The sequence below is a fragment of the Talpa occidentalis genome, unplaced genomic scaffold (genome assembly GCF_014898055.3).
Source record: "Talpa occidentalis isolate TD23 unplaced genomic scaffold, MPIMG_talOcc4v2.1 talOcc4.6, whole genome shotgun sequence".
NCBI lineage: Eukaryota > Metazoa > Chordata > Mammalia > Eulipotyphla > Talpidae > Talpa > Talpa occidentalis.
In genome coordinates this window covers 111,022,371-111,048,325 of record NW_023604972.1, presented here as the reverse complement: position 1 = coordinate 111,048,325, position 25,955 = coordinate 111,022,371, and the positions used below count along the sequence as shown (strand labels likewise).

General features: G+C 35.0%; 1 protein-coding gene across 2 annotated transcripts in view; it reads left to right on the top strand.

Moving 5' to 3' along the window:
* The window catches only part of MAP3K1 (mitogen-activated protein kinase kinase kinase 1), a 65,743-nt gene that overhangs the window by 34,123 nt on the left and 5,665 nt on the right, over nt 1–25,955 (top strand). For both annotated transcript variants that reach the window (XM_037530371.2, XM_054688325.1), the window contains exons 2-16: nt 4,430–4,580; nt 6,006–6,206; nt 7,573–7,773; nt 9,174–9,290; nt 9,678–9,826; nt 13,072–13,193; nt 13,758–13,839; nt 13,954–14,137; nt 16,069–16,347; nt 19,206–19,327; nt 21,547–21,638; nt 21,877–22,066; nt 22,440–23,721; nt 24,079–24,231; nt 24,889–25,051. In XM_037530371.2, the coding sequence (XP_037386268.1) occupies nt 4,430–4,580; nt 6,006–6,206; nt 7,573–7,773; nt 9,174–9,290; nt 9,678–9,826; nt 13,072–13,193; nt 13,758–13,839; nt 13,954–14,137; nt 16,069–16,347; nt 19,206–19,327; nt 21,547–21,638; nt 21,877–22,066; nt 22,440–23,721; nt 24,079–24,231; nt 24,889–25,051 (3,488 nt within the window). The remainder of the gene's footprint in view (nt 1–4,429; nt 4,581–6,005; nt 6,207–7,572; nt 7,774–9,173; nt 9,291–9,677; nt 9,827–13,071; nt 13,194–13,757; nt 13,840–13,953; nt 14,138–16,068; nt 16,348–19,205; nt 19,328–21,546; nt 21,639–21,876; nt 22,067–22,439; nt 23,722–24,078; nt 24,232–24,888; nt 25,052–25,955) is intronic.

Genomic DNA, 25,955 nt, shown 5'->3' with positions numbered 1-25,955 from the left:
CCATTGAAGCATCTCGGGTTTTAGCAGGTAAATTCTGTCCATCTAGAAAGAAACTTAATCTCAGGGAGAAAGGTTCTTAGAAGCACTGGGTCAATTACAAATTCATTCTGAGGAATGTTTAAAAACCAAAAAAAAAAACAAGGAACTAAACCTCATGTTTTTGTAACAAATAGGAAAGGGAGGTGAAGCTTAATCAGTAACAATGGTGAAGTTTCTCATTTATCTTGCTAACATTTTATTTTTTTAAGTCTGAAGTAATTTTCCAAAATACATGTTTGTTAAGGAAAAAAGTTAGAAATAGCAAGGTTTTATTTTAGCTAAAATAGCAGGTATAGTCCTAGGTAATAGGTATGGCCAAAATGACTTCAAAATAGTCATGTTCAACCAAAATGGACCAGCAGTATCTCTACTCCCTTGATTTTGCAGCTCTTTAGATTGTTTAGGTTAACAAAACAATGCTGTTTCCTGCTATAGCTATAATATTAGTTGGATAATATGACAAATCTCTGCTATATACAGGTATACATACACACAGGCATGTGCACACACCTACTGTATATTTGATATATATATAAATATATATTTATAAAATATATATATAATATAAAAAATATAAATATATAAAATATATATTTGCGTATATATATATATATATAAGGACTATACATTAGTTATAACAAAACAATAAAAATGAGAAAAAGTTGTTTTTCTTCCCACTTTTGTTCTGTTTCAGAGGCTAATGAAACTTAGTAGATAGGATTCCTCCCCTCCCCACAAGTAGAATAGGATTTACTGTAAATTTCTTTGAATCAAAGATCCTTTTGATTGTAAATTGCACCGTTTATATATAATGAAGAAAGGGAAAAAACACTTAATAATTACAACACCATTTAATTTTAAGAGGCATTCAGATTTCAGAGATTAAAATGTGAAAAAAACAATTTAGAATTAATGATACATAATTATTACTTGTGAAGACATTAGAAAACCTTGGTTTATCTTTGCAGATTAATTTAGCAACTGTGAATCTTGCTGTTTTAATAACATTTAAATCGTAAATTTAGTCTTGAAGACAAAATTATAAAGAGATTAAATAACTTAAGTATTCATTAAATTTTAAAACTGGGACGGTCCTTAGGGCTGCCAAAGGTGTTAATAAATGATCATGCATGTAATATATGTTTTAATTCCTCTTATAAGGCATTCTTCGATGCTGGGTATATACAGTGGTGAATAAAACATTGGTCCCTGCCTCATGGAGTTTACAGTTCATGAGGGAGGTTTGCAAATTGTAAGGGGCACTTTAAAGAAAAAGTGCAGCTGTGAAAGAAATGAAACTAGGGTTTCCTTATTGAGGTTGGAAAGGTTTCTGGGGTGTTGAGGACAACATAAAGAGCAGATAGAATCAACCAGGTGAAAAATAGGTAAATAGGAAACAAAGTGGGCCAAGACTAAGCAGTGAAAAAAAACAGAAGAATTACAATCAATGGGATCTTTGATTCAAAGAAATTTACAGTAAATCCTTTTCTACTTGGGGGTGGTGGGGGGGGGAAAGTCCTATCTACTCAGTTTCATTAGTCTCTGAAAAAAACCAGAAGCAGTGACAAAAACAAGGGTGGGGTCATTTGAGGTCGGACCAGATGGTGCAGCACCTTGTAGACCCGCGGAGGGGGGGGGGGGGGTGTGGATACCGCTGGAGCATTTTTTTTCAGTGGAGAAAGTGACCCTGGCTACTCTGACCGGAGTAAGACTGAAAGCAGATTGCTAGTTCATATCAGGTAATTAATTCAGCAAATGAACTGGGGAGTTGTGAATGGATGATAAGTTTTCTTGCACTTAATTTCCCAGTATTTGTTTTAATCCGTATTCATTTTTATCCAACATTCTGTTTCTGGGCATTTATTCTAAAGAAATAATCCCAGATATGTACAAAAGCTCAGTCACTAGTATGCACATCCCTTTTTATTTATAATAAGAAATTGGTTTAAAATATTATAATCTTAAACAAGTGGAAAAGAAAGAGGCAAATGATGCCTACGCTTAAAGAACTCGTCATCCAGGAAGGTTTGCTGAGACGGTCTTCTATGGGTCTGGGTGGGCGCCAGAGAGAGACACACACTGATGATAGAGGAGAAGAGACATTCATAAAACAAATTAAGGGGAGAAGAGACATACAAGGACAGAGCAAAGAAGATAAGTACCTTTGCCAGCGAGTGCAGGAGCTCCTGGTGTAAATATGCAATGCAATTCCACTGTGTGACTTTTAAAAGTTGTTTTTTTTTGTTTTTTGTTTTTTTTCAATCTTGCCAGGGAAGCTAAGGATGCCTTTCAGCATTGTTACTGAAGGGGAAGGTGTTTGCCTTTCAAACTAGGGAGCTGTAAGTGAATTTTTGGTATGCAGTCAGCTCGATAATTCAGTTATCTATAAACCTGAACTTCCTTTAGCAAGTATTGATTGAGCAGGATGATTTGAGAAAAAGCATTTATGTTTCTGGTCTCTCTCCACTCTCCCACTCTGCCTGCCTCCCTTTGCCTTCTCTCTGCCCCTCACCTCCTCCTCTTTCCTTCTTACTCCTCTTTCTCCTCCTGAAATCTTAACTCTCCTCTCTGTCTTCCTCCTGCCCCTAGTATTTATACCCTATGAACTAATCAGAGCAGGAAAAAATAGCCAAACACTTCTAGGAAATGAAGAAAAACAACCAAACATTTCTAAGTATATTCCTTTTTTCCTATTTTTCTTTCTTCCCTTCTCATTTTTTCCACTATTTTAATTCTTTTGTTGCCCCTTTCTTTTGTTACCTACAGTAGAAAATATTCTACTGTATGTTCTTAATGCCCTTTTGCAAATTTCATATGTTCATTGCTTTCTGCATGCCTAAAAATATCTCAGCCAGTCTTTGACACAGGGATTTAACATAGTGGTTTCCATTTCCCTCAGAGTATTGATGCTTCAGTGATACTAGTTAACTGTGTCCTTTCAGTAGACTTTTTGCTGGTTCTCTAAATATACTGCTGCTTCATTGTTAGGATTAGCTGGAAAATTCCTAGTAGAGTTTGAATTTGACATTTTAGTAAGCTTGCAGTTATCATCTCTGGTATTTCCTTGAGTATTTCCTTTTCCTATCAATGTAGAAAAATCACTGTTCTGTAGCTTTATAGAATTTCCAAAATAGTTTTTGAATTCAGCTTAGTATTTTTAAAGTTGTTACTTTTCCCAGAGTACAATAGCTTTAATTGTTTTCCTTATGAAGCAAGGTTTAAGGTCCATATATAAAATGTGTTGCATACAACTACATGTGGATATGGGTATATTTTGAAATTAGTGGATGATTTACCTATCAGGCTTTGTAGAATCAATTCTTGAAAGTTACTATCTTATAGGTTATTTTATAACTCTATACTATATTATAGAGTAAAGGTAAAAATATACCACTTAATATTTTTTATATGGAGTACCCCAAATATTTTGTTTGTTTGTTTTTTGGTGGAATTACTGGTCTGGGAATATCCAATTTCATTATTTAAGCTTTGGGAAAATAACTATAAGATGATAGATAAATGCCATTGGATTTCCCTTAGCTTATGAAATATTTATTTAGCTTATTTTAAAAAATGAGCTTATCTACCAAATACTATCATGTCTACTTAAAGCCTTGGAAATCCTTAGATAAATTGGAAGTTCTTGGAAGAATGGAAGTAAAATACTCCTCTGAACATTTGTGTGTTACATACATGAGTGTGTTAGAGTGGTGTAATTTAAAACAATGTAGTCTTCATGAATGTGTTCGTCAATGCATTGCTTAGGATTCATGGTCTGCATTTATATTATTTGTAAGCCTGCACCTTCTATATTCAACCTTTCTTGCTAAGGCATTATCGAACTCATATTACCAGACAATATTCAACACTATCCATTTTATAAATTCAGCAGTAACATTCTACATAATTCATGATATTTTCATACCTTGTTTATAATATTTTTAATAACTTATTATTTCTCTTTTTATTACTTTTTTAAGATTTATTTATTTTTATACAAGAGCTGGGGTAAGGCCAGAGGTGTGGTGGGGGAGGGGTGAGAGGATTCACCAGAGACACAGTGGGGAACAGAACAGGCAGATGACCAAAATACACTGCTGAGGGGAGCAGCGGGCACGACAGGAGAGGTCTGCCACACCATGTGGGAATCTCCCTTGCTGGCTGGGAATTGAACCTGCACTGCAGAGGCTGTGGACAGCTTCACAGTGCTGCGCTCAACACGCTGTGCCCCCCAGGAGGCCCTTGTTTAATAATCTTAAGGGTTTTTAGCAGTTATCTCTTCATTGCTTGTCCAGTGAAAGTGATCAATAGAACCATAATGTTCTATTTGTTCTTGGAAATTATTTTTCATATATACAACTCATTCTCCTTGTTTCTCTCTCCATTTCAGTCGTGAGATGGAAAATAAAGAAACTCTCAAGGGGTTGCATAAGATGGAAGACCGCCCAGAAGAACGAATGATCAGGGAGAAACTGAAGGCAACCTGTATGCCAGCGTGGAAGCACGAGTGGCTGGAAAGGAGAAACAGGAGAGGCCCTGTGGTGAGTGGCTGTGGGTTACCTGCTGCATGGAAGAAAGCACACGAAGAATGGAAGATTAAACATAAATTGGCCCTCTTATAAGCTCCCCCCGCCCCTTTTCTTCATTTTTAATGCAGTAGTTTTATTTGCTTGATATTCTAGCCACTTGGAACAAACATAGCTCTAACTATAGTCATTAAGCAAGTCTGCTATTCTAGGAACGAAACTGGTTGGTGGGAGAGAGAGTGCTTCAAGCAACACTGCCCCTAATGTCAGTATCTAAAATTACTTTATTGGAGATTTGTATGGTACTTCAAACGTGACCGTTTCTCCAATTTTATTTTTGTGTTTTATCTCTAAGATAGAATTCAGGGATCTTAATTCCAGAAATCTTCTAGGAAAGCAGAAAAAATTAAAGTAGACTCATGGGGTTTAAGATAAATTAAAAAGATGCCCAGGGTTTGGGGTAAGAAAATCTAGATTCCCAAATCTAGGAAAGGTAGACAGACATAAGCCATCCTTTGCTGTTGTTACTCTCTTCTAAAGTGTAAGAATAGTTTGAAATTTGCTTCTTCATCCTTATAAAGGGAGAAGTCAATTTCAGTCGTTAAAGTGACCCAGTATCAGATTACACCATGCAAGTTTTTGTTTGTTCTTTGTAAACAGAGATGGGTAAGTTTTCACCAAGGAAAGGTGTGTAGGAAGATGTGGATTGTGGGGAGAGTGTGAGTGAAAGCTCAGCAAGAGGACTGGGTGGGCGCGGGACTGACTAGTAGAACAGTAGTGGGGAAAAGGCCAGTAAGGTTTGCTGAACTTTGACAGCACTAAGGCTACAGAATTTGACCCTTTGATCATAGCTAGATTAGGTTGAAAGTCCTAATTGTTTTAAAAAACAAACAGGTTTTCTAAACTGCATTTTACTTAAAAGAATACTCTTTTAAATTTCTAGCTACTTTTGGTATTTCTGAAATACATGTTTAAATTCTTTTATAACATTGCAGGGGAAGAAAAGCCAGATGGTTTTTATTTTCATCAATCAAGATCTTGTATTTTTTCTTTTCTTTTTTTTTTTTAAGATCTTGTATTTTTTCAATACAAATGAAGAAGGAAACATCTACTTCATTCTAATTGAATAAATAAGCTGTGAAAGTTATAGTGCTTATTTTTCACGATTGAGGACAAATAACAGATAACACCAGATTCTAAAATTAGATAACATTTTAACTAGTCAATAAAAAACACTAAATGACAAATCTGTGTGGGTAAAAATATATATTTATTATGGTCTAAAGTAATACCAAATTAAATTTGGTATCTTTTCTGGTATATTTGTTTATATTTCATAATGAAAAATTGTTGAGTTCATTTCTTTTTCTATTTTGTTAACATTTACTTACTTTTTTTATATTTTTGAATAATCAAAATATTGGAATGCTCTTAATTTAGGTGGTAAAACCAATCCCCGTTAAAGGAGATGGATCTGAAATCAATAACCTGGCAACTGAGTCTCAAGGAGAGGGCCAGGCCAGTGCCACTTCGTCAGCAACCAAAGGTCGACGCAGTCCTTCCCCTGGCAGCTCCCCATCAGGCCGCTCGGTGAAATCAGAGTCGCCAGGAGTCAGAAGAAAGAGAGTTTCTCCAGTGCCTGTAAGTTAATGCTCCAACAAATATATTAAGTTTCCACCATTTTAAGACTTATGTTTGGCACAGAAAAGATTGACTTGCCATGGGTAAAGGGTGGTCTGCAGAGCCTTGGGTAGTGGGAGGGGTCGAGTACTGAGACCCTTTCTGGGATCAATTAGATCAAAGCTAATTTTGTAATAAAAGTGAGATATTATCTTGATTCTCATTGCATTGGCATTTGTCATACTGGGTAAAGCGTTGGTACTACCGGTGCATTTGCCTGAATTAAAGCTATGGCATTAGAAATTTTATTCTTTATCTGGGTATGCGACAGATATTTTCTTTAAGATGAGTTGAGATACATTTCACATAGAACAACTGAAGTGCTTTTGTCACCAGTAGTAAAATTGAAGATTTCAATCAAAAATTAGAATTTTGGAAAGCCCATATACATAAACTGTAAGTATGATTGCTTCCTAGTACTTAGAATGAGATTGGTGATATTATAAGAGGTGATTTTTTTATATATTGCAAAATGAAATGTGTGAACATTTGGGAAATCTGTATAACTTAGTGAACCAAATTTTCCAAATGACCAGGGTTTTGTTTATTCATATTTATCAGTTGATGGACAATGAGGTTTCCACTTTTTGACTAGTGTGAAAAATGCTGCTGTGAACATTATGTGTGCAAGTTTTTGTGTAGACACTTTTTCATTTCTCTTGGATTTTAATCCAGAAATGGAATTGTTGGGTCACATATTTTCCAAAGAAGCTGTATTGTTTTACATTCTCGCCAGCACTATGTGAAGGTTCTAATTACTTTGTGTTCTTACCAACATTTGTTATCTTTACCTATTCAGTTAGGCATCAGAAAGAACTACAGTTTCCACTGGGCATTACGGAAAGATTAAATTCTGGGGGCATCAATGGAATGGGAGGAATTCCGAGGCGGTGTTTGCACATTAGCAGTTGCAAAAGAGCATTTCGTAATGCCTTCCATGGAACTAAATTGGATGTTTAATTTTTAACACTAGACACAAGTCATTTCCCTGCCTTTGAGGTGAACTTTTTATTTGCATCTACATAATGCTTGTCAAAGAACAAAAATATTTATAATTTGTGAAGTTACCACATGGTTTTCTCTCTCAGCCAAAGATATTATGTTCATTGGAGGGATGACTGAGATTTTAGAAGTTTACTCATGATGAAAATGTCAGACAAAAGCATTTTTAAATAGCATTTTGTCCCACTGTTATATGTTAAAGCAGTTTTTCATCTATTTTACCATTTGGTAAAGTGCCACATGGGTCTCTAGTTTGACCTTGTTTGGGTCATTGTTGCTTATGGAGAAGTGAGAAATTTACTCAACAAAAAAACAATTTATGAAGTTTCAGAGCGGGAGAATCACACCACCCCGAAGAGCCCCTTCACCGGATGGCTTCTCACCATATAGCCCTGAGGAAACAAATCGCCGTGTAAACAAAGTGATGCGGGCCAGACTGTACTTGCTTCAGCAGATAGGACCCAACTCTTTCCTGATTGGAGGAGACAGTCCTGACAATAAATACCGGGTGTTTATTGGACCTCAGGTAGGATTTGTCACCATTTTATATTTTATTACTGTTGGGTGCTAACTCAGTTTTATGACACTGTAACATTCTTAAATTTAGATCAATGAGTTCTCTGTAGAAAGTGAATCTAAAATATATTTGGGGCTAAACTTTTTTATTGAATGTATTTATGAAGATTTTTAATATGATTTTATGTACTTTAGAATACAGATTTGATCTATTTAATAAATTCACTGAAGAGAGTAATCATGGAGACAGCTATAGACTTTTCTTATGTATCCTTAGATATCTTACTACACAGTTTCTCCTGCTATCCAAAAGTGAAGCATTTTTATGGAAAGGACTGTAAACTGAAATAGCTTAAAGCAAAGAAGCAGTTACTGTGAATTTATATAGAAAAACTTTTGCACATTCTCAGACTCAAAAAATAGCCTACAAAATCATTCCAAACAACACATGAAACCTAAAATAACATTACATATAGTAAAAGTAGGAATGAGATAATAAATATGTAGCCCATATACAGTAGCTCCCAGGGAAAGCATGGTGGTACCTCTCCACTTAGGGAGTGTACTTCCTTTGGAACTGCTTGCTCATGGCAAAACTAATGCTGAATGCTACTTTAGCTTTTCATCATGTATGCAAAAGTAAAAATCCTCTTCAGATTACTTCCAGTTAATGAAAATAGTTGATGGTAAGTTCTCACTTCGTGGATAGATTCCTGGAAACTGCAACTTATAGCAAAACATACCGTGAAACCAATTTTACCATAGACTTATACAGAGAGTTAAGTTCCTATGCATATTTCTGGACACAAAACATCACTAGACTCCTCAATAAAGAACCAGAAAATTCTAATATAAAATGATAATTTGTATACAGTCATTCTCCAACCCACTTATTCCAGTTCAGGATCATTCTCAGATGGCCAGGACCTAGCCCGGCAGCTCAGGATGCAAGGTGGGACCCAGCCCTACAGGAGACATTCATCCATGTCAGGATGCACTCACACAGGCACCCATGCTCATCAGACAACTTAGACACACCAGTGAACCTAATGTGCACATCTTCAGGATGTGTGAGGAAACTGAAGTACCTGGGGTAAACCCAGGCAGGTATGGGGAGACTGCAGATTCCATACACTATGGCCCTGGCCACGAATTGAGGTTTTTTTTCCTCATCAGTCTTATAATGAACGAAACAGTGTTACGTAAGACTTGCTGTACTGATGTAGATCTTCTGTAAAAGGGAAGCGGTATATTTCAAACTTTGGGAAAACAAGGGATATGTGTGTAAGGACAACGAAGAAAGTCAATAGAAGATTTAGTATAATAAACATAGAGATATAAAAACAAGTCAGACTTAGTCTTTCTATAAAAGACAGGTTTATTAACATGGGTTTTCTTTTAATTCTTTAGAACTGCAGCTGTGGGCGTGGAACATTTTGTATTCATCTATTATTTGTTATGCTCCGGGTGTTTCAACTGGAACCTTCAGACCCAATGTTATGGAGAAAAACTTTAAAGAATTTTGAGGTAACTTTTAATAGAATTTCAGAGCAAAAGTGTCAACAAATTTTCATGGTATATTCCTGAAATTTTTCCATGAGCTCGAAATTTAAAGATGAGGAGGTCTGTAAGAATTATGTGATGCATATAAAGTTTTCTTATGATCCATTGACCAGTTTTTTCTTCTAGACTGAAAAAAAAGTAAACAATGATCTGAGAAAACATTGTCCTTAGTAGTAAACTATATGGATTCTTATTTTGGAAACTCTTAAAACAGCTTTTTGAAAAACTTACTTTAAAAAAGAAAAATAACTATGTGCAACCTATTAAATAAAAGAGAAATTCAACCTCTAGAGCTCTTTATCTGTATATTATGGCACAAATATCATTGTTACTGTCTTTTTTCAATGTTAGGTTGAGAGTTTGTTCCAGAAATATCACAGTAGGCGTAGCTCGCGGATCAAAGCTCCATCCCGTAACACCATCCAGAAGTTTGTTTCACGCATGTCAAATTCCCATACATTGTCATCATCTAGTACTTCCACATCTAGTTCAGAAAACAGGTTAGTACTTTGAAGGAATTAAAAGTATTAATACAGTGTTACTTTTTCATTTTAAGGGTAATTTTATGTGTATATATATTTCTACTTGTTAAGTTGCTCTAAAATGATTTAACCTGAGAATCTTGGCTTTCAAGTTAAAATCAAGGGTAAAGGACATTAAAGCCTTCTACGCATATATAGCATTGGAAAATGGCACTGTAAATATCAGAATATAATGAATGTCCATTTCACCAGGAAGAGCAAGTGGTAGTTGTTATATTAAGTGGGTCCTGTTTATTAGTCATTACTTGTGCCATGGACCTAATTTTTTTGTCTCACAACCTCATTAGGTAAGTTTTATCACTGTTTTGCAGGTAATAAAGCTGAACACTGCATAGTGGGAGAATATAGTTCTTTTATACGGAGAATATAGTTGTGTTTTCTTTTTTTTTTTTAAGATTTATTTATTTATACAAAAATAGGGGTACAGGCCAGATGTGCAAGAGGGTGAGAGGAATCACCAGAGACAGAGCAAGAAACAGAACAGGCAGACTGACTTAAATACATTGCTGAGGGGAGCAGCAGGTGAGACAGAAGAGGTCTGCTGTGCCATGTGGGTATCTCCCTGGCCAGCTGGAAATCAAACCCATGCTACAGAGGTTGTGGACAGTCACAGCACTGCACCACTGGGGAGGCCCAGGAAAATATAGTTCTTTATTATAAAGTTCTTTTTAAAATTGTATAACATTGCTACTTCTTTCATAGATACTTTCAGGGAATTCTCATTCTAGGCTTTTTTCACCTATGAGAACATAGCATGCTCTTTTGAACAAATAGACTAATCAGTAGTAATTGAAAGATATAGTACTTACTACTTAAAGTCTACAGTGCTTCTCAAACTTTTCATATGCCTACTAACTAATAAGAAAAAATCATTACCCTGAAGGATCTGAGATGTAGCCCAAAATGACAGGTGTAAAAATTTTTTTCCAGTTTTATCATAAAAATTCATGCGAATTTTCTTTCTTTTCTAATGTTTCTTTACTGATTTTAATTGCATTTTTTAAATTACTCTGGAAAGGAATGATAGTTCTCTTTACAAGGGCACCTCCAGTGTGTTCCTGAGGCACCTGGTTTGAGAAGCATTGGAATAAGATTTAAGTCCCATCTTCATCCCATCAATCGTTTAAGTACTTGTAACTACTTCAAAATCATGAAGAAAAAAAGTGATGCTATCTGGACAAGGCCTACTGAAGAGAATTGAGAGAGGGTTTTTAATCTATGGAAAAATGTGAATTTTTGATTAAATGAGTTGATTTCTGAATAATAAGAGTTTGATAAGATTTTTTGGACATCACATTTTCTAGTTTACATGGCTCAATGATAAGTGAAGCCAAAGAAGGGCACATAGCTCATTCAAGTAAAATCAGAACCCAAACCTGAAGAGATACAGTAGGTGTTAATCTTAGTTATTACTTTAAATGTACAGTGCTTCTCAAACTTCCCTTTGTCTACTTGCTGAGGTTTATTTCCACTTCAGGCCTCTACCCCTCATCTCTTCTAAGTAGAAGAGCTTTATTTCTGAAGCTTCCTTACCCATATTTATTCCAGGAATGTTTTCCTTTTGAGTCACAGTTCTACAACTTTTTATTTTGGGGAAAAATAACAAATGCCTAACATCGGGAAGCCAAAATTAAAGTAGAAAGTTTCATTCTAAGATCACTAAAGGTATCTTTCTAATATGAAATGGCCAAAATTGGGGGGTTGTAGTGATTCATTTGGATTAGCATATACATGGAGGGAAACCACAGAAACTGTAATCCTCATATAATGAGATTATGCTATGCAGATAAGGTTTTTGTTTCTTGTAGCCACAACTTTTTATATATAAAGGCTAAAATCAGTGGGAAGAAAACCATTTATCTGGATATCTGGTAGTATTTTATTCATTTAAAATGATTAGCAAAACCTTACCAAAAAAATTAAAACTGTCAACAGGAACTTAAGGTCCTGTATGTAAGTAGGGACTAACAGATACATGAAAATTGTTCATTCAGCCTTGATACACCATAATTTATTTTCACATTGCCATAATTAATGGACATTTAGTTACCTCTTTTTTTTTTGTTTACTTATTAAGTGCAATGATTTACTTTGTTGTTTACTATGTTGTTTATTTACTTTGTTGTTTATTTACTATGTTTATGTACTTAAAATATTTCTGTAGGATAGCATCCTAGGAAACAGATATTTTAGGTCATAGATATGTATGTACATTTTAATAGAAGAAAAATTAGCAAATTCCTTTCCAGAAAATTCAGTTTTACACCCACCAGCAGTATACATGGGAAACTATTTTTCTGTACCATTATAGCGGCAGAGGTTATAAACCTATTTATTTAATTTCAATTGCCTTTTTATCTTTTTTGTTCATTTTACTATTGAGTTATTGTATTTTCTTACTAGTTTTTAAAAGCACTCTATATTAGGCATATTCAGATATATACAGTATAATTCAAATATACACAATAAAGCTGTGATTTTGCCATAAAATTATTCTATACAAGTTCTTTAAGATTTCATAGTGTCTGGGTATACCATTTTTTTTTAACCTACTTCTGTTCATTTGGTTGCTTTTTTTCCAATTATACTAAATAATACAATGGTTTACATTTTTAAAACATATTTATTATTTTTCCTTTTTTCCTTATATCTTTCTGGAAGACTAATTGAAAGATGGTTTTGTCCATTAGAAAAGTGACATGTTTCTAGAATTGTGTATAGGATAGGAAAGTTGGATCAATTTATACATTTACCGAAAGTATCTTAGATGAACCTTCAAACTTAGTATGTGGGATAGATGGGCTGTAATGTCCCTTCCTGGTACTTGGAATCTTAGAACTGTTGGCATGTGGTGTGCTTGCCCATAGTCAAAACCTTGTAGCAATTTGTTTGCTCAAAAGGTGCACTAGCAGAATTTGGGGTAAGTAGATTTTTCTCTAAGATTACAGTTTACGTATTGAACTGAATTTATGCAAGAAAGATGCACTCATATCCACATCTATAGATACATAGTTATAAGAATCTATTTAAAATTAATTTACTGATAGGAGAAATAAATTCTTCTCAAATAGTTATATATAACATGCTCCTAGACAAGGATTTCTAATAATTGTTTTCATATTTTATAAATGCCAAAATTGATTTTAGCATATAGTTTTCATTTTGTGTTGTATCTTAATGCTTTTGTTTTCCCTTCCTCATAGTATAAAAGATGAAGAGGAACAGATGTGTCCTATCTGCTTGTTGGGCATGCTTGATGAGGAAAGTCTTACAGTGTGTGAAGATGGCTGCAGGAATAAGCTGCACCACCACTGCATGTCAATTTGTATGTACATATTGCTGTTTTTCTCTTTATGCTTATTCAGTGTGGTTACTCTATGAGCTAACTGTTAATTAGGATTTTAATGTTGACTTGGGATATTAGTTGAGAGAAAAGAAATGTATCTAGACCCTGCATGAAGTTTTCAATAAATTGGAGGTTAGGAACTATTAGAAAATGAGCTGTGAGAGCAAAGAAATGTAATATACTATGATACATGTGGTAATGAAAGGAGTGTATAGAATTTAAAAAGTAATTCTGACCTGGAAGGTGTACATGGAGAGAAAGAGTGGAAGAAGGTCACACAGAGAGGTAACATCAAAGCAAGTTTTGGAATAATATTACTAGGCAATCAAATGGGGCAGACTATTTTGAAAAATAAAAAGCAAAATACCTATTATAATGAATAAATAAGCATTTGCAAAACTTATGAATATCAGAATAATGTGACCTATATTTCCTGCTTTCTGATAGTGTATCAGATTATTAAGGTTTTGTCTACATAAATTCTATACTAGCCGTTACAAACTGTTATTACATATATTTAGTATTATGCAATTCATTTTTCAGGGGCAGAAGAATGTAGAAGAAATAGAGAACCTTTAATATGTCCCCTTTGTAGATCTAAATGGAGATCACATGATTTCTACAGGTAACACTTTTGAATTAGTGATTTGGATATGTTTAACAAAAGTTTTAAGTGTTCTGCAGGTGTTATTTAAATCTATTTATTATTTTTACCAAGCTTTGTTACTTTTTCATTTAGCCACGAGTTATCAAGCCCTGTAGATTCCCCTTCTTCCCTTCGAGCTGCACAGCAGCAAACCATACAGCAGCAACCTTTGGCTGGATCACAACGAAGGAACCAGGAGAGCAATTTTAACCTTACTCATTATGGAACTCAGCAAATCCCTCCTGCTTATAAAGATTTAGCTGAGCCATGGATTCAGGTGAGTTGTTCCTATTCCTCATATAAACCAAAATATTTATAAACCAATTAATATTTATGTCTCCCCACTTGTTTATGATTCAAGAAAGTACTTTTGTTTATCTGCAAGATTTTTATTGTTTTTAAATTTTAATTTTACTTTTGGTGTTAATACCATACTGCTTATTAGAGACTTTAAACTTCAAAGCTTCTTTGTACTCTTACCTACCATCTTTAGAAACATTCTTTTTGAAGTAACAGACATAAAAGTTATCCATGGATAGACACTCGAATCCTTCAGCATTCATTCCAACACTTAATCCCATTCCTGCTACGAATTTCTGTCACTTTTCTTATTTGTTGCCATTTAAACCAGTTTCTCTTTGTATGTCATAATGGCTTCTAATAGATGCATTATAGTGGCTGAGTGGATGAATTAAGAAAAAAAATGTGGTTTTTATCTTGTATTGGTCATTTTATGTGTATGGACAGTTTCCATTTCTTAACTTCTCTTCTGGGTAAATAATGCCTTTTTATCCTCAGTAAGTTGCAAGTTACTGTTGGTTTGTTGGATTCTAATGATTTTGTTTTCGCTTAGTCCCTAATTTTTTATAGTGTAGGATTTAAAACTAGACAGTGTCTCCAGTAGGCAGTGATAAAGTAATTCTTTTTGATCATGTTAAATTGTTTAATTCTGCTAAATTGTAAACAGACGCACAAACTCCATACATTCTTGTCATTAGGATGTTTTTACTTTTTGTGATCATGATAGTTCTGCAGCTTTCGAATTCTCTTTTCTCAGCAATGATAGCAACCTCTGATAAGTCAAATAAAATTTAGAAAGAATAAATATATCTTATTTCTTTCATCTAGTCCATGAATGGAATTTAGGCCCTCCCCATCCCTATGTGAGTCCAGGAGAATTCTGAGTTGGTATTGAACTATTATTACTATCAGATGCCATTCTTTCAAGGTAGTGGTCTAGTTAATTTTGTTTAAGCTTTAATTTGGAGTAGAGTATATATTTCTAGTTTTTCATTACCATGTAAGACAATTAATGCTAGATATTAGATAGTGTTATGCTCCTTAACAGTATCAAGTGTATATTCTACTTGATATATTCTCCTTTATTATCACTTTAGAAAAAATACATACTAATATGTCTTGATTTGTTTTCCCTAAAATTATGTTTATTCATTCCTAACATCTATAGAAACTTTTCATATGGTAAGTTATCTTAGGTATTAAGTTTACTTTTAGCTAAGTAGTCCATAATGACCAGTACCCTTTCCTTTCTTTAGGGACCCTTTAGCTTTACAGATGTGGTAATGATGATGTAATGACATGCAGTAATCATTCAATCGTAGGAATATCATTATATTTTGCAGACTTTAACACAGAAATTTTTTTCCTTGGTCTTTGACTTTTCCATTCTTTCTAGTCCAACTTGTTTTGTCTAATTTTTTTTACCTTTTTATATAAGACAAAAATAAAATAAAAGCCCTTAACTTATCACTTTCATCTGAGGGTTAAATACTGTATTAGCTACTGACCATTCCACTCCAGTACCTTTCTTGGCTTTTTTAGATCTTGTTTCAGTTTTTTCCTCCATAAAACTACTTAATACAAAAAGAAAGTTGGAATTCTTCACAGATTTTTTTTTTTATAGTAAGCATAGTACAGGCATAGAAATTTATACGCATCCATCCAATTATTTAATGGAATTCACTCTTAATTGTACTTGAGCTAATGTTAATGACTTTTGATAACTACCAATTAAACATAAGTATAAAATTCCTCCTTGTGATTTTAAGTGGCTGGATATGTGATAGTTTATATGATACTAAGAGGAAGTGTTTAAAAATGTCCAATTTTCCTTTAGTAATAACTCAAAATACTTTAGTTTCCCTAGTTTTTCTTCACATTGAACTTACAGTATATGTTTAATTATAGGTATTTGGAATGGAACTCGTTGGCTGCTTATTTTCTAGAAACTGGAATGTAAGAGAGATGGCTCTCAGACGTCTTTCCCATGATGTTAGTGGGGCCTTGCTATTGGCAAATGGGGAGAGCACTGGAAATTCTGGGAGCAACAGTGGAAGCAGCCCAAGTGTTGGAGCCACCAGTGGGTCTTCCCAGACCAGTATCTCAGGAGACGTGGTGGAGGCGTGCTGCAACGTTTTGTCAATGGTCTGTGCTGACCCTGTCTACAAAGTGTACGTTGCTGCTTTAGTAAGTAGCTTTATTTCATAACCTCTGTACTATTAATATAATAAATAATTTGGGGCAAATTATTTATTGGAGGCAGGGAAGGGCTCCTGTGCATTGTCAGATGGTTAGCATCAGCTCTGGCCTTTACCTGCTAGATATCAGTGGCAACATATTTCCCCCAGTCATGACAACTAAGAATGTTTCTGAATATCAGACTCTCTCACTCCCCACCCCCTAGTTCAGACACACACACTCTTTTAGAGTAATTCTTACCTGGGTTGTTTTTAAAGCTCATTGATCTATCTGCATCTACTCTCAAGTCTTTTCTTGAGTCCATTCTATAACAACTGTGCCTGATGAACTTCTTCTTGAGAAGGTAGTATACCCTGATGGTTATGAACATGTGTTTGGAGTCAATCGGAGTTGTCACCTAATTTATCATTCAAAGTGGAATAATTTTGAATAATTTGCTAGTTAAATTGGGATTAGCCTGTGCAACCTGGACATATGGTCAAGATTATAGAGACCTTGCTTCAAATTCTGATTCTCCTCCTGTTAGCATTGTGACTTTAGGACTATTAAATTTCCTCTTTTTCAAACAAATAACTTACTTCTTAGGTTGCAATGAAATTTTGGAGAAACTTCTAACCATATGTCTGTTACACTGTAAGGCTATTAAATATATAGCATAGTAAAATGTATCTACACATCTTAGATACCACTTTATATTTCCTAGTGCAGAAATCTTTAGAGGTTTCTTTGGCCTCAGCAACATTTATTCAAGCATATTTTGTGGAAGTTTGGAAGGATTATGAAAGGTTTCCTGAACAAAGGTCTCTGTTCAGTTAAAATTGGTCAACAGTGAATTTTACAGTAAAATTCAACAGTGAATTTTACAAGGTAAAATGGGTCTGGTTTATTCACTATAAGGCTTCTAGAAACCATCAGTAAGCTAATGTACCCTGGGATTCTGTAAGATCAAGGGTAGGATATATTATTTCCCAAATTTCTCTAACCATGGACTCATGTTTCATGTAGCATCTTGAGTGACCAGCATTCTATGGACTAAAGACAATATTATTGGCTCCACTTTTCACCTCTTATTATTTTCCAACACAAACTGTCAGCATACTTGACCACTCCATTATGTTCATACTTGACCACTCCACATTAAGTTCACTCCGTTAGACTATTTCATTATCTGTTTCTTCTTTAGGTCAAATTGTTGCAACTAGCTTGTTGGCTCCTGAAGCATAGGGACTGTGAGAATGATACCATATTCTGCTTCCTCTACAATTAGTGTATCCAGCACAATGAAGGCAGAAATGTGTCTTGCTCTCAGAGCAAGTTCTCCCTCCCTCTTCTCTTCATTTTATCCCCTTCCCTCCCCATCTGTATATATTTTTGCCAAACAGTTTGAAAGTTACTTGCAGGCATCAAGACACTCCACCTCAAATACTTTAACATGTATCTCTTTTTTAAAAAATCTATTTATTTTTAGTGTAGGAGAACTGGGGTGTAGACCAGAGGTGCAGGGGGTGAGAGGATTCACCAGAGACGGAGTAGGGAGCAGAACAAGTAGATCTATTGAAATACACTGCTAAGGGAGTAGCAAGCGAGACAGGTCTGCAATGCCATGTAGGTTAGCTCCCTGGCCAGGGATCAAACTCAGGTCTTTGATAGTGCTGAGACTTAACCCCTAGGCCACCAGGGAGGCCTCCAACATGTATCTTTTAAAAACAAATACATCCTTCAGTATAAGAACGGTGCAGTCAGCAGACTCAGGAAATTTAGCATTAATAGCAGTGCTGTTATATACTATAAACTCCATATTCAGATATCTCAAGTTGTCCCAACAATGGCCTCTATAAATAAACTGCATGCTTTATTCAGATTTCACCACCATTTCCATTAATGCCTTTTTCTGTTTTATGATCTAATCCAGTATCTCACATTGTATTTATTTTTCATGCTCCCTTAATCTTATCCCATCTGTGACAACTTCTTGATCTTTCCTTGCCTTAGACCTTGACACCTTTTAATTTTACTGGCCAGTTTTGTTGAAAAACATTTCTCGGTTTGAGTTTATCTGGTATTTTCTCATGATTACATTGTATTTATACATTTTTCACAAGAATACCAACAAAGGTGATGTGCCGTTCTCAGTGCATCATGTCGGGGAGTATGCAGTGTCATTGTCTTCTTATTGGTGCTGCTGTCCTTCACACATAATTAAAGTAATGTCTTGTGGGTTTCTCACTGCAAGTTACTATTCATGTCTTAGGGGAGATATTTTGAGATTATGAAAATATCATTTCTCTTCCAAATTTTACCAACTGGTTTTAGCATGTTGGTGAATTTTACAGATAGTAATTATTACTGTGCTTTTCCAATGGTGATTTTCTATTTCCCTCTTTCCCTCTACATTAATTAGTTGGACTTATTCTTCTATAAAGAAGAGCTGTCACCCACCTATGTATTCATTTTTAAAAATTTATGTCAATATAAATTCATAGGTGTTTTATTCTATGGATTATAATCCAGTACTGTCATTATTTACCTTGTTATGTTATTCCAGCTTTGGCCTTTGGAAACTCTTTCAAGGTTGACTTGTTTGCATTTTCTTTTTAAAATAATTTTTTTAACTTTTCATTTTGAAATTAATTCAAACTTTTAAAAATTGTACAAATAGTTCAGAGAGCTCCTTAATGCCTCATCTCTTTTTTAATTATTTGTGTCAGTATGGAATCATGAATTCTTATTTTTTTATAGGTTATAATCTATTCCTGGTATTGTTTGTCAAATTATCTCAGAATAGGCCAATGTCCTCTGATGCTTTTTACATGTATCTAAACTGACCTTTAGTTTTTTCTCCCCAGAAAACATTGAGAGCCATGCTAGTATATACACCTTGCCATAGTTTGGCAGAAAGAATCAAACTGCAGAGACTTCTCCGGCCAGTTGTAGACACCATTCTAGTCAAGTGTGCAGATGCCAATAGGTAAGGTCCTCTTGACAAACTGCTTCACATGCTCTTGTATTAGAAACCTAGCACTGCTTTTTTTTTGCCTCCCTGGCTGCCTGAAGATCCATCACCACCATGAATGACAGAGTAACTATCTGGATCAGGAAGTTCATGACCAACTGCTTCAGCAAAAACAAATGGTCATTAACATTTTTTACCCTGAAAGGCAGTAGTATCTAAGACAGAAATTGAGGGAAAACTAACTAAAAAAGGTATTTGTATTCAGAACCGAAAGACATGGCCTGCATGAGAAGAAAAAGACCTCAAGAAAACAGCAAAGGAATGCAAAAACAGGAGAAAGAAAGGGACATTTTGGTGCTGGCAAAAGGAAGGAGATAAGATTCTGCAGTGATTTTATCTGTGGTTATTGTGCAGATTCTTCATGAGAGAATTAATAAACTGAAACTTTTATGTCTCTCTCTGGGGGGGGGGGGAGAGAAAAAAACCCTTGCACCAAGCCTTATACTTAGTGAATATTTGATATATATTTATTAAATGAATCTTTGACTATTGTTTTGTAATGTGAGATTTAAAATTAAAATATGGCATTTAAAGTTTTTAAGAACTAGGGAGAACTAAATGGCAAGTAAAAGTCACACTAACAAACTGCAGAGAGCTCCACATTATTGTGTTACAATTGATTTTCTTATTTTTTAGATAATATTCATAATCTGAAGTCCAGTTGATAAGAATAATGGTTGACCTATATAAAAGGTATAATCTTAAGAGAATGAGTTACACAGGATAGGAACCATTAAAATCATTAAACCTGATTTGCCTTATTATCAAGACCAAACATTCTACTATTTTCTGTGCAATGAAATTCCATTCTAAATAAGACAGTTTATGTCAGATAACAAAAACAACAAATTACATTTACCCCTGCAATATCCTTAAAAATCAACAACAAACAAGATTAATCCTAAATGGAGGTGGTGGGTAAAGAAAGATGAGGTAGGGAAGTTGAGATATGGTGTTAGTAAAATAAATACAATCTATGCTTTTATAGACCAGTGGTTCTCTTTTATTTTCCCTTTCCATAAAGTGGGGGCAAAAGACCACTTTTTTTTAAAGATTTATTTATTTATGATTACAAGAACTGGGGTACAGGCCAGAGGTATGGGAGGTGAGAGGATTCACCAGAGGCAGAGCAGGGAACAGAACAGGCAGATAGACCAAAGTACACTGCTGAGGGGAGTAGTGGGAGAGTCAGGAGAGGTCTGCTGCGCCATGTGGGTAGCTCCCTTGCCAAGGCTCGAACTCACCCGAGAGGCTGCGGACAGCAGTAAACATAACTACAGCAAACAGTTGTTGGGAAGTTAGTTTCTCTTTCATGTCCCAGCAGATCTCAGGTGTATGAGCACTGTTGAATCTCCCTTGTTTTGCTTCTGCCACTACAACCACTTTGGTGTTCTCTCAGTGCAACCTTTGTCTCTTTCCTAAGTCACATGATACAGTTTATAGAGGATCTCAAAAATTAGCTTTGATGTGTTTCTCATTTCATAAAGTTTATCTCGTTTTATCTACATTGTCTACACAAGCCTACAGATTGGAAATATTAGAGATTTTCTTGTTCTTATATTTCAGTAGCATTACAAAAATCATTTGCAAAATGCATAGAAAAATTCACGTCATTTGTTAATATTAAAATATTTTTCTGAGAACTTAAATGCCTTTGTGTAACTTGTTGTCTGCTTTCTGTTAGGTTGCTTACCTAATTGCTTAAAAATGTCTGAACATAAATACTGTAAAGTTTTATAATACTTGGAATTCACTCTGGCTATAAGAATATAAAGGTTTTGACTAGGAAGCTTTTATTTTCAATTCAGGAGATTCCTAGTGAAAAATTTAGAAATAAAAATGGACCTTTGTTTCTTAACAAAATATGATAATGAATGTGTTTTTTCTGGTTGGTTATCAAACTTTATCTGGTTTAATATTTAAATCTACACTTGCTATGTAAAAGCCAGTACTTGATTCTTTGCTTAATGTAGAGGATAAGGTAGAATTTGTGAAATTAGAGCTAATAATAAACACTAATATTTATGCTGACATTGTTAATATAATTTCAGTAGTGGAAAACTCTCCTGAAAACATTTTTTTCCCCACTTTTTCACAAAGCATTACATTGCTCTCCTTTAAATGTGTGTTTTATCCGAGGCCCAGCTCTGATGATGCTTCCTTTTCATTTTCAGTCGCACAAGTCAGCTGTCTATATCAACACTGCTGGAGCTGTGCAAAGGCCAAGCAGGAGAGTTGGCAGTTGGCAGAGAAATACTTAAAGCTGGTAAAAAATTTTAATGAATGCATCATGTTTTATGGTTTTCCTTACCGTTCTGTCTAATCTCATAATCACTGATGAGGATTTTGAAATAATTTTATAAATTGATTCAGTCAGCTAACTAAAAATGCAAATTTAAGGGAAATTCTTAAAATAATTCAGAATACTTTTGTTGGCCTTATGCCTTTTGATCTTTTAGGTTTAATAGCACTGTTTTTCAATTATTTTTACTTTTTTTTCGGAGGATCCATTGGCATTGGTGGTGTTGATTATGTCTTAAGTTGTGTTCTTGGAAACCAAACTGAATCAAACAACTGGCAAGAACTCCTGGGCCGCCTTTGTCTAATAGATAGACTGCTCTTGGAATTTCCTGCTGAATTTTATCCTCATATTGTCAGTTCTGATGTTTCACAAGCTGAACCTGTTGAAGTCAGGTAACTTTTCTTCCAAAACTATAATAACTTTCCTCTTCCCACCTACCTGCCCACCCTCCCTCACATCCTCCAAGAGAGAGTCCTGAAAAACTGAGGCACTACAGAGCATATATAGGTTACTAATACTAATAAATAAAAGTAATAATGTATAGTTATTAATATTAATAATATAGTAATTGTTAAATAATAAAAATAAATACTAATACTAATAAAATCTTAAGTTTAGGCTATTTAAATATATATTGATTCTTGATACTGAAATGACTTTCTTTTTGAAATGTACAAGCTGTAAGCTAGTACTATTTTTTTTTTATTTGTATATATTTTGCAGTAATTTTAAATTGTTTAGTAATTGAATGTATTTTTCTTCCAGGTATAAGAAGCTGCTGTCCCTCTTAACCTTTGCTTTGCAGTCCATTGATAATTCCCACTCAATGGTTGGTAAACTCTCCCGAAGGATATATTTGAGTTCTGCAAGGATGGTTACTTCAGTACCCCATGTATTTTCAAAATTGTTAGAAATGCTGAATGTTTCTAGTTCCACTCATTTTACCAGGATGCGTCGTCGTTTGATGGCTATAGCAGATGAGGTTGAAATTGCAGAGGCCATCCAGCTGGGCATAGAAGACACTGTGGACGGTCGACATGACAGCTTTTTGCAGGCATCTGTCCCTAAAAGCTATCCAGAAGCCACAGAGAACAGTTCCCTTGCGCACACAAACCACTCAGAGAAAACTGGAAGAGGACTTTGTGCTGCAAAACTGAGTGCCAGTTCAGAGGACATTTCTGACAGACTGGTCAGCATTTCAGTAGGACTTCCTAATTCAACAACAACGGAGCAACCAAAGCCAATGGTTCAAACAAAAGGCAGACCCCACAGTCAGTGTTTGAACTCCTCTCTTTTATCTCATCATTCCCAAATAATGTTCCCAGCTTTGTCAACCCCTTCTTCATCTGCCCCATCTGTACCAGCTGGCACTGTAACAGATGTCTCTAAGCATCGACCTCAGGGATTTGTTCCCTGCAAAATACCTTCTGCATCTCCTCAAACACAGCGCAAGTTTTCTCTACAGTTCCAGAGAAACTGTTCTGAAAACAAAGACTCAGATAAACTTTCCCTAATCTTCACTCAGTCAAGACCCCTTCCCTCCAGTAATATACACAGGCCAAAGCCATCTCGACCTACCCCAGGTAATACAAGTAAACAGGGAGATGCCGCAAAAAATAGCATGACACTTGATCTGAACAGTACTTCCAAATGTGATGACAGCTATGGTAGTAGCAGCAGCAGTAGTAATGCTGTTATACCCAGTGATGATACAGTGTTCACCCCAGTAGAGGAGAAATGTAGATTAGATGTCAATACAGAGCTGAACTCCAGTATTGAGGACCTTCTTGAAGCATCTATGCCTTCAAGTGATACAACAGTAACTTTTAAGTCAGAAGTTGCCGTCCTCTCTCCTGAAAAGGATGAAAATGATGATACCTACAAAGATGATGTGAATCATAATCAAAAGTGCAAAGAAAAGATGGAAGCTGAAGAAGAAGAAGCTTTAGCAATTGCCATGGCAATGTCAGCGTCTCAGGATGCCCTTCCTGTAGTTCCTCAACTACAGGTTGAAAATGGGGAAGATATCATCATTATTCAGCAGGATGTAAGTATAGTCTTTAAGAGGTTAGAGTTTCCTCAGACCAGACTAAAATCTGTTTCAGAAATGTTTTTAACAGTAAGTTAACAATTACAAACAGGTTTTTCACATAGACTTGTTAATATAAAATATGTTTGTTGCCATTGTTTGAGCAAAAATATTCTTTGCCTACACTAAAGACATTTCTGTGATCTATAGTGATGATCACTTCTGATTTAACATTGGTCACCAACACTGTCCATTCAGAGGTCAAGTTTATAGGTGGTTTGGGAAGTCAGGCTGAACAAGGGTAATAATTTGCCAGGCTAATTTCATAAACTATTACTTTTAACAGTAAAAAGATTACTTTCATTTAATATATAGACACCAGAGACTCTACCGGGACATACCAAAGCTAAACAACCTTATAGAGAAGATACTGAATGGCTAAAGGGTCAGCAGATAGGCCTTGGAGCATTTTCTTCTTGTTATCAGGCTCAAGATGTGGGAACTGGAACTTTAATGGCTGTTAAACAGGTAAGTATTTAGTAAGCACAGAAATAATTAAAATTATAAAATGAGACATGAAAAAATAAAAAGAATAAAGGATATAGCCAAAGCACCAAAAACATCATTTCTATTATTTATTACTTTCTATTATATACTATTATTCTATTATTAAAAGATGAAGCTTGATGATTATAAGTTGCAACACCGAGATGGGACTTGTAGAAATTGTTTCTATTTGTGGTTTTCACAGTTAATAGAGGTTTAATTTCATATTCCTTTCAGCAATGTTACTGGTGCACTGTCATCTTGAGATTTATTTTTATAATGAGTATGCTTAACAAGTTATGAAAATAATGAACCTTTCATTTTAAAATTGTGTTGGTTTTTCTCCCATGTTTGGGCTTTTCTCATTTTTTACTGTCTGCACAGAGTTTTGGGGCATTGACTTTTGCCCTGGTTTTTTGGGAGGGGTGTTATTTGGGAGGGGTGTAGCTTCTTAAGCTACACTCTTATATTCTAAAATAGAATTTTTTATGAAGTATATACACTGGATCCATGAGCATAAATGACACCTGTTAACAAACAAGCTAATTTGGATTTGTCCATTTTAGATCACATTGTTAATGAGAATTATAAGTAGAAATTCATCACAATTGAAAACTGTGAACATGTTTATTGAAACAGGTGACATATGTCAGAAACACATCTTCTGAGCAAGAAGAAGTAGTGGAAGCATTAAGAGAAGAAATAAGAATGATGAGCCATCTGAATCATCCAAACATCATTAGGATGTTGGGAGCCACATGTGAAAAGAGCAATTATAATCTCTTCATTGAATGGATGGCAGGTGTGTTCATGTCTTAAATTACAAATAATAGCACATGGATTTAACTTTCCAATTGATTTATAGTATTTACAATTTTCCTTCATTTAAATATATTCAAGTGAAAAAACAAAATTACCATCACCTCTTAAGCTTTTTTTTTTTTTTTTTTTTTTAAGATTTATTTATTTATTTATACAAGCACTGGGTACAGTCAGAAGCGCGGGAGGGTGAGAGAATTCACCAGAGCCAGAGCGGGGAGCAGAGCAGGCAGAAGGACCGAAGTACACTGCTCAGGGGAGCAGTGGGCGGCAGGAGAGGTCTGCGCGCCATGCGGGACCCTCCTCCTCCTCCGGTGGCCGAGGAGCAGCTGGGGATTGAACCGGCGGCGCTGCAGAGGCTGCGGGCAGCTTCGCAACCCAGCGCTCTACCGCTGCGCCACCGGGGAGGCCCACCTCTTAAGCTTTTTCAATGTTTCTTTTTAAATGAATGTGAGCATTGTTTCATGAGAATAACTATTTTAAACTGGACATATATAAGACTCATATTTTTCTAATTGACCATCATTAACTGGACAGATTTAGGAGATTTTTATGTGACAATATACAAATAAAACTTGAACTTATTACAGGTCAACTAGCACTCATGCATAAAATTGAACTTTGTCAAATCTACTTGAACAAAGACTGAGTTTTATATTTTACAATGTATAAAGTAAAATAAATTACTTACATAAGCACTTGGTTGAACTTCTTAGATTTTTTGTGCATATGTTTGAAAAGTGTATTTCTATTTACAGATCAGTTCCATAGTACATTCTCTGATTTTGGTTGAATTTGGGGTAATTGTTTTAGGAGGATTATTATAAACATTTTAAAATGAGACTTGTTTGTGGATTTTGTGACTTGCCCAAGTCAGAGCTATTAAA